The following is a 12,361-nucleotide window of genomic DNA, read 5'->3' as shown; positions in this document are numbered from 1 at the left end:
TAGTCAAGCCACGGGATCTGGAGGTGGAAGGAGCTGGAGAGCTGAACCGGTGGGTGGGCGTGGACAAATGGGTATGGAGAAGCCCTGGCCCAGGCCCTGCGGCTAACAGTCTCCAGGCCTCAGGTGAGGTGGCGACCCACCCATCTGGGAGTGGACATTCCAGTGGTTGCTGATGTCATCTATAGATACCGCTCATATCTTCAGATAATGACAGAACATCCCTGGGGAACTCTTTTAGGCCCATTTTGTGCTTCTGTTAAAAATCCAAATACAATTACCTTCTTTGGTTCTATTATCATCCAAAGACAAAGACTTCGCAGCTGCTTGTTTAGCGTTACTGAGGGCATGATGTTGATTCAATAGCCATTTCATCGATTCTCATAAAAGTTTCCATTCTAAGCTACTAAAAGTAACTCTTTGGATAAGTTTTTGTTTATTTGTTTATTTGTTTTCATTTTCACAACAGGGAAAATGTCCATTGCTTCAGGTCATCTTGGGTTTGACAAAAAGCAACATGAAAGTAGTAGTAATACAATGTTCAAGGCCATGGCCAAGAACTGGATGGGTTTACTGCAGTGCTCCATCTGCTGTTTCAAGGGACTCTGACTTCCAGTCCCATTCAGTATACAATTAATTTCACGTGGAAACACCCCTTGTGCTGATTCTTTAATTACAGCATGCTCTGAACATTTGCACACATCTTGAAATATTATGCAAACAAAACCATTTTTAATAAGCCCTTGTCAGTTAGTGCTCTTGGAAGAGAAGAACTTCATCAGGGCAAATTTTGAAGTCCTTTGTTAATTTTTTTTTCCACTTGACAATCATCAAACATTAATTATCCCCAGTTTTCAAGGTGTGTTGCAAAGGTAGGTGTGCACCCCCTAACATTACTGAAAATGAGTCTTTTTCCTTGTGCTATCCACCCAGGTACTTGACACAGCCTTTGAGGTGAGACCAGTGAGTTCATTGCACTGCACCTGAGTGATGGAGAATCAAATAAAGAGGTTGTGCTGTGCCATGTGAATCTGAACCAAATTGTTAAGTACAGCATACAGCTTTTTAAGAAAATGCCACATTTTTACACTGCCCATAGAGAGGACTCCCAATAACCACATTGGTGATGACGTTGGGCCACACAACTAGTCACCTGCTTGGTTTCAAGAGCTGCCTCAAAAAGAAAATAATCTCCCAATGCAAATAACAGCCAAAGTTCCTAAGGCAGATTTCCTAATTGTTCCTTCACAGAGGAATTCCCTTGGTGGGACTGAGTACCTGTAGTTGCAGCTGTAAATGTTCACCTGGCCTGCCAGAACAGACCCGGGGCTCTTCACATTCACATCAACCACAAACAGCTGGGCTGCCTTCGTGGAATACTCGACCACAACCACGTAGTGGCCAACCTGTGGGACGCGCAGCCGCAGATGCAATTCCACCTGTCACAGAGGCCAAACAGACAGACTGTGATCCAGCTGTGACATGTACAGGCCACACTTCCATCAGCAATGGTGAAAATAGAGCCCAGAAGACACCCTGGAAGTATTTTTATATGTCATCCCAGTAAGAAATATGGTCCTGCAGGTTGAGATGCCAGATAAAACACATGGTGCCCTGTTAAATTTTAAATGGAAATAAATAACAAATAATTATTTATTGTTTATTTGGACAATTTAATGGGGCATCCTGTATTTTTGTTTTCTAAATCTGGCAGCTCTACTTAGAGAGACTTCTACTCTTTCTACCCAGGAGTGTTTTTGCTGCTTGTTTCTCAAGGTAAAAGACATTCTAAAACTTGAAGTAAAAATTAAGTGCTGATGAGGAATAAGGGGAATGGAAATGTGCCTTCGGGCTCTTTAATTGTTTTTTTAAAATAAGTTTTAAATGGTATCAAGGGAAATAATGTAAAAGACACACACATCTTGCTCCTGGGATAAGGAGTGTTAATAAGGACTGTTAATGATTTTCATATTTCCAAACCATTTTCTATGCTCAAATAAGCACACACATGTTTTGTTTCATTATGAAAAACTGTGATCATAGTAGACAATTAGGGATGTCTTTATGCTACGATGACAGAGACCACAGGGCCTGCAAAACCAGAAATATTTACTATCTGTCCCTTTACAGAGAAAGTCTGCCCTCCCCTGATATCACCTACTGGTTAGGAGCTTGGGGTCTGGAATCAGACAGCCTCCAGCTGTGTGATCTTGCACAAGTTACTTAACATCTGTATGCCTTGGTGTCCTCCTTAGTAAAATGCAGATAACAATAGTAGCCCCCTCTTAAGATTGTTCTGAGGATTAAGTAAATACATACAGAGCTCTCAGAAGTGTATCTGACATATAAAAAACACTATGTAAATATTAATTTGATTATTGCTTTTTACTATGACTTGCTTTTTTTACTCAATGGTATTTTACATGTCTTTATTGCAAAAATATATACATGCAAATACACTTACATGCAAATATACTTCATTTTTTGAATAGCTGCCTACCATTCTGCAGTATGAATATGAAACTATTTAACAAATCACTTATTGAGGGACACAGGTTGTCTTTAATTTTCCCTACAACCTATAATGGTATACAATCATTATGCATATATCCTAATGCTAGTATTTCTGTAAGATTCCTAGAAGTGGAATTGCTGGGTCAAAGTGTGTACACATATTTAATGCCTGGGCCAATATTAGAACTTTATTCCTCAGCAGTGTAACCCACCTCCGCCCGCAAGCTCAGGCCCAGGCAAGCTTTACCACACTTAATTAAAATGGTCCTCCCTCTCCCTGCCTTACGAAATTCACATTTGGTATTCCTTCTGAAAGGCTCTGAACCACGTAACTGCTATTTTCCACAGTGATTTTTTTTTTCTGTCACTTAAATAACAGAAAGATTTCCCTCTGGGAAAGAATGTGGATCAGCCACACCAATGTTGACTCCACGTTCTAGAGGGAAATATGGCTTTGCCACTGCTCCGTGTGGCAAGGTTACTGCCAGCATTTATCCCCTGGGCATCTCCAAACAAGGGCCTGACTGTCATTACCCCACCACAAAACACTCACAGGTCAGTGATGTACCAGGTTTTCACCCAGAAGTTATTATTGGCAGCAAGTTCTATCTAGCACTCTATTATAAATTTCTACTACTCTTTCCACTCTAAATTGTATGGATTACCTGTTGGAAGACTTGTTTGAAGAGTTTAAGGTACATTTGATGGGCAAAGTCAGGTTTGAGAAACTCAGATAAAAGACATAAAAGATGGCACACAGAAACTTTACTGCTTGCTGTTGTGATTATTTATGTGTGTTATTTATCTTTAGAAAGGTGAACTTTAATGGAATCAGTGTCAAACTGGAGGAATATTTCTGGTTCTATGGCACAGAACTGACCTCTACTAGTTATTAGTGTTTTAGGATAAATACATAGAAGGTGGGTTTATCACATCTGTTGCCTATACAAACTAAAAGGGATAACTAATATGTCTGATGTCAAAATGAGGATTCAAATGATTTGGTCAGCAAATATTACTGAATACCTATGCTATGCCAGTCCACCAGCCAGGTGATAGGTATACAACGGGAAGCAAGACAGACATACCCTCAGACAGAGTTGAATCAAGTAATTAGATAACTAGACAAATACAGCATAAAACTACATGTGAATAATGTTCTGCAGAGGTGTAAGACAGGGGCCTGAGCTAGTCGAGGAGATGAGGGAGAGCGGAAGGCTTCCTTGAAGAACAGCAACTTAGTTGAGTGTGGAGGACAAGGAGAAGATAACCAGGCCATAGGGGAGAGAAGAGTGTTTGGGTAGAGGGAATGGCTTGCAGTAGGAGGCTACATACAACATAGAATGCTGTAGGGTCCCATATAATGCAAGCTCAAGAGACTGAAGGTAGGTCAGAGGAGCAGAGAAACAGAGAGCAAGAGGGAGTATAATAAAATTGGGAAGTAGAAAGGGCAGTTTTATAAGCCATGTTAAAATCTTTGTCTCTATGCTAAGAGCAGTAAGTGTTGATCAAATATTCCCATCAGAATGTGAGTGCTGACTATAGTCTGGAGAAAAGATTGAGAGGTGCAATGGGCAGAGCAGACGTGGGTCAGCTAATTAGGAGGCTTCTACAAAGATTCTCACAAAAATGATTGTATTTTGGACAAGGGAGATGGAAGAACACCAAGAAAAGTTCGGGATGTACACTCACAGATGGATTGGTTTGGGTGGGGGAAAGCATGGGAGAAGTCATGGATGACCCTAAGAATTTTGGCTTATGCAATTAGATGAATGGTAGCGGCATTAATTTAGGTAGGGAATACCGAAATGGAGTTTGAGGTTGCTTTGAAACATCAAAGAGGTAATGTCAGGAAGGAAGGTAGACTTGCTGGTCTGCATATAAAAGCAGAGGTATGACTGGGCATAACAATATGGGAGGTATCTGTGTGGAGGTGGGTCTGATACAATTGCCATGGATGAGACTCCTCAAGACAGAACATAGAGTAATAAGGCCTAGGACTGAGCATTGACAAATTCTAACAACGGCCAGACAGAGGATGAGTCTGCAAATGATATTTTGAGGAAGCAGTGAGAGAGGTAGAAAGAGAACCAGGTTGTCGTTAATTTTTAAATTATTAAGACAGCTCTTAAATTATTAAAAACAAGAGAGAGTTTGAGAATTCAGGGAGTGTCCATCAGGCATCGAAAGCTGCTGAGAAGTTAAACTGATGGGGACTGAAACATATCCACTGGATTTAGTGACAAAGATCTCATCGGAAACCTGGCAAAATAAATTTAATGGAGTGGGAGGTGAAAGCCAGACTGAAGTGGGTTGAGGTGTGAGTGGGGCATAAAGAATTAGAAACACAGAGTGTAGACAATACTTTGGAGGAGTTTTGTTGTGAAGGGGAGGAGTATGGTGCAGTGGCTGAGCTGAGGGAGAGAGAGAAGGATTTTAATAAAAATAGGTTAGCATTTTTTAAAGATGGGTGACTTCTGGTTCAGATGGCACAGAGAATTCACATTCACTATACTCCTTCTGCTCCAAGTGAGAGCAACTTTGGACAAAACGTTTTAAAAGAACAACAAAAAGATATATTTAGAATCAAAAGTAAATAGGTGATAAAACATAAGTTAAAGAAAAACCCAAAATGGCACCAGGACCGAAGTCACAAGCCTGTTGTCCTCTAGGTCTGGAAGCAGATTATTTTGGTCAGCAGTTTAGCTCATGCAGAGTTAAGAGAATAAAACATGTGCCATAGGAGACAGTGGCCAGATCGAGGCACATTTTTTGAAGACAAGGATGTTCAAGTTTAAAAAGAAGCTAAAAATTGCTTCCAATCTGCCTCCTGGGTTATGGATTTATAAGAAGCTGTGTGAAGGTCAAATACTACATGTTCTCACTTATACTTGGTAGCTAAACAATGGGTACACATGGACATACAGAGCACAATAACAGACACTGGAGACTATGAAAAGTGGAAGGATGGGAGGGGGTGTTGAAAAAGTACCTATTAGGTACAATGTTCACTATTTTGGTGATGGGTACACTAGAAGCCCAGACTTCACCACTATGTTATATATGCATATAAGAAACTTGTACTTGTACCCCCAAATACATAAAACTAAATAAATTTTTAAAAGAAGCTATGGAATTTGGGAACCAAAAATCAAATATGTGGCCTCATGACCAAGAACTGAGCTATGCTATCCATGGGGTCAGTGTCTGAATCTGCTATCTTCAGTGTCATAACAATAGAGAAGGCACACTGTAATGCCTGCTCCTGGGCTAAGGATCCAGTGGACAGGTAAGACGATGCAAAACTAGTAGGCTGAAACAGATGCGAAAGAAGGAGAGGATAAAAACCTCTCATTCAAAATAAGCCAATATGCCTGTAAACAAAATTTCAAAACACATAAAGAAATCGAATATTAAGAAAGACAGGTAACAAAATAATCAGAGATGAGTTCACTTCAGATGAGGTGAATTTTATGGAATAGTCTGACAAAGACTTTAAATATACTGGCCCATGATCTGAAATCCCCAAACTCTGAAAAGGAAATAGGTTTTGTAACTGTTTTGGTGACAAACCTAACCTAACCAATAATCACTCGCTGGCAAAGTCTGAACTAAACTGATATAAGTCTATGTATATAGTCAGTTCGTATCTCCCTAGGTGTGCCTATTCATGCTTTTCACTGGAGAAATATTAACCTGTTTGATTATAGGGTATTATCCCAGACCTCACTGGAGATGTTATCTTTTTTCAAATCTTAAAAATTCTGAATTCTGAAATACATCTGCCTCCAAGGCCTTTAGGAAACTAAAAAAGCTAAATGAAGAAGTAACTTCCACTTAAAAGTACATGAAGTTTTGAAACAAAAACTGGCAGAAAAGACAAGAAAAAGTAAATACGATAAAGAGCCAATGGGAAAGTTTTAAAAGTATAAATTAAACTGAATCAATAAGCTGGATAATTTCTAGACCAGAGACAGTGAAATAAAATATTTCTGTATTGTAAAAGAGCTTTGAGGTCCTGCTGACTAGCTCTGTGCTGTAGCTCTGGGTTAAATCAGAGGTTAGAACCTCCTAGATGAGTCATCAGCATCACTTCCTGGTGGTTGCCCCTTCTCAACTGTACCTCCTGTTGTCTAGGGAACACACACACACACAAATACACACACACATACATATATCTGTATATGTACGTGTATGTGCATTTTATGTATACATGTATGTATGTACACCTACATACATGTATGTGTGTATGTGTGTATACACACATAGCATGTGTAGGGAGGGATACAGCAAACTTAGAATGAAGTAGAGGGAAGATCATTTAGGTTTTTTATGCATATCTATATTGTTTTACTTGTTGCAAGTATGTATTATTTTGTACCATGAAAATTCAAATAAAATGAAGACTTTACTTAAGAAATATACTTAAAAACCTTTAACTGCTACCTTCAAAATGTTAGAAATGTAGTTTACAAAAATGTACACATCTAAATGTTCAGTTACAATTAACTCCACATATATTTTCATCCCACAAATTTAATCCCCCAAATGCATATTTTCCTCAAAAGGACAAAACAGAGAATGTTATAGAGAGCAAAGAGTAAAAATATAGTGGAGGAAGTTTTTTTCAGTGTCTTCATTTTGAAGTGTTGTGTATTCTTATTGTTATGGTTGATATCCTATAGCTCTAACTCAAATCTGAAATCAGTATGATCTTAAATTTGGTTCTGAAGTTCGAAGAACTCCTGGAAGAAAAGTAATACCAAGACCTGTAGTAACCTGTCCTCCAAGCCATGAGGTAGGTGCCAGGGGATGTAGAAGTTCCGGATTCTGAGCTCAAGGAATTCAGCTGTTACAAATTGCTTAGCCCAAGGGGTTGAACAGTCAGTGAGTGTGGTATCCTTTTAGGGTAAGCTGTGTCATTTCTGGAGGCTTACTAGATTGAGTCTCATCTGTCTTTTAAGAGAAATCTTGCCCTGAATCATGTAGAACAGGATGCCCCCTTCTAAGTCCAGATAACCAAAAGAAAGGATTCTATAGCTGCCCACATCCCCTGCCATGTCTAGAAAATGCTCAAAGAACAACCTGAACATGGCTCCATGTAGCATACCATCCAGCCCCACCCTAAATCAGATAGCTCAGCAAATGTTGATAAACACCTCTGAGAAATTCTTCCAGGTTCCCCTGAATTTGAGAAGCAACGGTGGCCAAGTATTTTCAGCAGATACAGATGGGGAGGTAGTAATAACTTTGATAATAAATAAAAGGCTGGCCCACCTCTCTCCCACTGAGGTCCACCATGACAGGGTGTGCAGGTGTGGGCTGCCTCACTGCCAAGGGTCTTGGCTCCCCATCAAGCAGGAAGTGTCTGGCCTCACAAGCCAGGGTACAGGGGAATCTGGTCACTGGCAAATGCTGGTAGAGCAAGCAACTTCAACAACAGCAACAACAACAGAATCAATAGTTACAACTGAGAACATCAAACGGAATAACAAAGTACATCCCCAAAGACTCTTAGTCATTCAGTTCACTCATTCATTCATCATCCTTCAATAAACTCTTATTAAGTGTCTGCTACAAGAATTAAGCAATAAATTTTCATCTGCATGGGGAAGAGAAGAAACAAAGGTTCACAAACCTGGGTTCTATTTTAAGCTCTTCCTCCCACGAGATGCTTGACTGACCTTGAGGGCATTGACTTGGGCATGCATCAACATTCCCACATGCTGGAGGGTGGTAGCCACTCCTAAGCCAGCTATGGTGTGCAAAGTGCTTTGTGAATCTTACTTGAAGGACACAAGTAAGACACAGAGGAAGATCACAACTAATTATCCAGAGCATCATGCTATCGTTGTGATCCTGAGACACCTCATAAAAGCTTGCATTAAAGGCTACTAATTTAGAGGACACCAATGATGCGGCTGCACCTTCTGCCCCATACTGACTTTTCTTGGGGAGGTCCTGCGTAGGCACATGGTTCTGTGACTGGCAGCTGCAGTACAGAGGCTTCATAGTAGTCCCTGGGGAGCAGCACCAGGTAATCCTAGTAAATAAAGACCAAAAGGAGAATCATTCATGTTGATGGTAGCCCTACTTTGGATAGAAAACAATCAAACATACTAGTTAAATCAATAACAACCGGGTGAAGTCGCTAGTTAAACTCTCCATATCAACTGCTTTGTTCTTCATCCGGAATCACCAAAACACAAAGAACCACTCATCAAAGATTCTTTACGTATCAGAGAGAAACTTGTCAGTGTGAACAGTTTTATTCTTCAAGTTTCAAGAGAGATTTTACTGTCTCTCCTGAGTTGTTTATAAATTCACAAATTAACAAAGATAATAAATTGTCAACTGATGAAATGTTCTGTGGAAATGCTGGTTGCCTTCACCAGTACAGAACACTGAATGTGGATCACTTTCTACTCCCACACCCAAGTAACGTTCAACTGGCACAGTATAAAAAGTAATGCCTTGTGATCTTGGTGATTCACAGAATGGAACTGGCCTACTGCCTGTCCCAAGAAATGAGAGGAAGAACATGTTCCACTGAGTGTGCCAAACAAAGCCCACAACATAAATTCAGCTAAGCAGCTCTTCAGGAAAGAGCAGAGCTGCAGGCTTCTGGGAGGTGAATGATTGACAGCCCCCAGCCGTCCTGACAGCAGCACATATCCGCAGAGGGAAGAGGGGAGGGCAAAGAGCTCATACACAGACCACAGGGCTTTTTCTCTCCTCAGAGTGAAATGTTTAGGAGGGGAAAAGTAGGAAATTGTGACTGAGGGGACTCAGTAAGTTTAAATTTTAAAAGGATTACTGTTCTACTAGTAAGTTTGCTGAGTTTGGGACCATATCTCCTCTCTCCTCAAGACTTTATAGTCTCACACATACTAGAATAGTAAAGGTTGATAATAGGCACCCAATAAGATATTTTTACAGACAATGGGATTATAATATGGAGGCATACATATGAATTACTACACAATTGCACAGACTAAATGTCATTAGGCATCTTCCATGCCTAAACAGTAACTTTTATAATGAACTTCTACTTTCCGTGAGTCCAACTTTGTACCCGTTACTGGTATCAATGGAATTTTCCTCTGCCTCATTTCTACCATCTGTGAAACATTCTTGAACTTTTTTTTTAAGCAATAAAGCTTCCTACTAAGAAGATGCAAGAAGAGCAGAGACCTTCTGATGTTCCTTTGCTGTCTTGAATGGAAAGAACAATCCCTCATGTCATCCTTGTAAGATCCCAATTTGGAAGGACCTATTAAGATAAGTATTGTCCCTGTTGTATGGAAGAAGCAACTGGCAGGACTGGAAGAGACAGGATTGGAATTAAGGGACTTTCCTAAGATTTGCTAACATGGCCAATAAACGGGGTTGTGCCAGAAGGAAAAGCTTTATGTTTTCCACTCTGAGAGCATGAAACCAAGCTTTTCCCAAGGACTCTATTTTGAAAAGACCTTGCCATGAAGCAAAGCAGGGCTTAAAGCACATAGCAAAGAGGGCTGTCTCAGAGAACAGGTTTCAACCTTCCAACTTCCCATGGCTTCTCTGGCTATTCTATTAGGTGTTTGCAGACAAAGCCTTTCCTGAACAAAAAGTTCTCTGTTGTAGGCAATCTGTTTGGTGAGAATAAACCTGCATTAGGTTTAACACAGAAGAAAGCAGAAAGAGTGTCATGGAGAAGCAGTGGCTCCTGTAGCCTCTTGCTTCTCTTTCCACCCCCAAGAACTTTACTGAAATTCATATCTTCTGGTCTTCTAGGTTCTTCTTCCTTGGTTCTACACAATCTCCAGACAGTGTAGATAATAACCAGGTGAAGTTGCTAGTTCTTATGATGTGAGGCAATGAGTGCTAAAGTCTATACTTCTGACTCATGCTGGAAAATCCCATACGAGCTTTGGAAGGGTGAAGCCACATACTCATGAAGGCTTCGCATTTGTTCTGGTAACTTAAGAGTCTTTAGGAGAACTTTTTTATTTTTTATTTTTTTTTTGTCCAAGAGAAGGTAGCTGAAAGGATACAAAAGATACTTCAAGTTGATTCCCTGAAGTATCGTCATTTGAGGGCGAATGTCACCACAGTTTCCTTAGGTTGGGGCTGAATAGTTCCTGTGTGTAAAACCTCCAATGATTGTGATATTTTATGGTTGCTGTGGATTGTAGTCTTGGATGGAACCACTTCTGAGGTAGGAAGAATCCTGCAAGAGCTCTCCATTCAGAACTAAGTCTTACCAGAAGGACTCCTTCTGCCTTAATACAAGCAACCCATATTCCTGGTGTGATTGAAAATGGGTCTGCAAAACCATTTCCAGGGACGGTGACAAAGGCTGGCTCCTTACTCGGCAGGAAGATGATCTCTTTGCTTTGAGCAGCACCTACCAGAAATACAAAGAACTGCTTAAGGCATTTTTCTATCAGTCAGTGTTATGATTTTAGATATTCAGTTTTGAACATTCAGTTTACATCTCAAAAAGCTTAAGATGATATGTACTGATCAGATTTACTGATCTTATCTTTAAAAATTGTACTATGCAAATACATATGTATAAAATAGGCTAGAAAGATACTGATAAGACATCAGCAATGGCTATCTACACTGGGATTATGAATAATTGTTTAACTTATTAAATAAGTATATTAATACTTGTAAACAGTTTAGGAAAGTTCCTTGCATATAGTAAATATTCAATATATTACATTAGCTACTAAATTATTTTTTCCTTTCTTGTTTATATGTGAGTTTTTTTTAAAGCCAGGGTCTCACTATGTTGCCCAGGCTGGAGTGCAGTGGTTATTCACAGGTGCCATCATAGCTCATGACAGCCTCAAACTCCTGAGCTCTAGCAATCCTCCCACTTCAGCCTCCCAAGTAGCTGGGACTATAGCATATGTGACTTTCAAGTTTAAATTTTTATTAATGAACATACATAAGAAAAAGTTTTACACTTCCGTTTGTTTGTTTTCAGGACAAAATATGTTTTCTTCTGCATTAAAAAAACAGAAGACCTTCTGCAAGAGGTTCAGAAAGAAATAAACTATTGCATCTAAGTTCAATTGAGACTTTCTCTTCCAAAGAATTATCTTCTCCAAATCTTCACTCTTGTTCTACAAACATTGATGGGGGCCTACTATGTGCCAGGCTTGGAACTAAGTTCTGGTGACAAGGCAGTAAACACAGTAAGCATGGCCTTTGCTCCCTGCTAGTGAGGACCGGAGAGGAATAAGGGCTAGAAGACAGGAGAATGTGGTACAGTTTGGACAGTAGTATTTCCGTGGAGGCACCAGTTACCATGGGACATAACATAACTAGGGCTCCCAACTCAGACTTAGGGGAAAGGTGTCCCGGAGGACAAGGAAATGAAGCAAAATGTATTCCAACTATTTGAGTTAACAGAGAACAAACTGCTGCTGTTATTGTCACACAGGAGGCAGAGGGGCCTGTTAAGAGTTTGGAATCTGAAGACTTTGTCTACAAACATCCAGCTGTGGCTGGCAATTTACTAAACCTCTCAGCTGTGTTTTCTCTTCAACTCTCCTCAGTTTGCAAAGTTCTTATGATGGAGGCAATGGGTGCTAAATTACTCTGTAAATGATGAAGTAAGCCTGCTAGTTATTTCAATGGGTTAATCAACCTCCAGCCATGCAAGTTGGGTTGACACAACTCGGAAATGACATCATTTCTTCCCCAATTCCGAATGAACCGTGGATGCTTAACAAAGATGGCGTACATTTTGATCCTAAATTAGATTTCCATTGGTGCCATTTTGTGTCCTTGTAAAATTCCAAATGCTTCTTGGAATCTGCTTCCAGGACAGGTAGAAGCCCTAATACCTTGA

General features: G+C 40.0%; 1 protein-coding gene across 5 annotated transcripts in view; it reads right to left on the bottom strand.

The window, feature by feature from the left end:
- The window catches only part of LAMA3 (laminin subunit alpha 3), a 284,588-nt gene that overhangs the window by 119,732 nt on the left and 152,495 nt on the right, over positions 1-12,361 (bottom strand). For 4 of the 5 annotated variants that reach the window (XM_063653496.1, XM_054461048.2, XM_063653497.1 and 1 more), the window contains exons 21-24: positions 10,758-10,900; positions 8,457-8,554; positions 7,789-7,942; positions 1,276-1,436 (exon numbers count right to left, since the gene is read on the bottom strand). In XM_063653496.1, the coding sequence (XP_063509566.1) occupies positions 1,276-1,436; positions 7,789-7,942; positions 8,457-8,554; positions 10,758-10,900 (556 nt within the window). Of the gene's footprint in view, positions 1-1,275; positions 1,437-7,788; positions 7,943-8,456; positions 8,555-10,757; positions 10,901-12,361 lie in introns of those variants that run through there. The other variant, XR_010124155.1, reaches the window with a different exon arrangement.

Source organism: Pongo pygmaeus, chromosome 17, assembly GCF_028885625.2.
Source record: "Pongo pygmaeus isolate AG05252 chromosome 17, NHGRI_mPonPyg2-v2.0_pri, whole genome shotgun sequence".
Taxonomy (NCBI): domain Eukaryota; kingdom Metazoa; phylum Chordata; class Mammalia; order Primates; family Hominidae; genus Pongo; species Pongo pygmaeus.
This window is presented reverse-complemented; position numbering and strand designations above follow the sequence as displayed.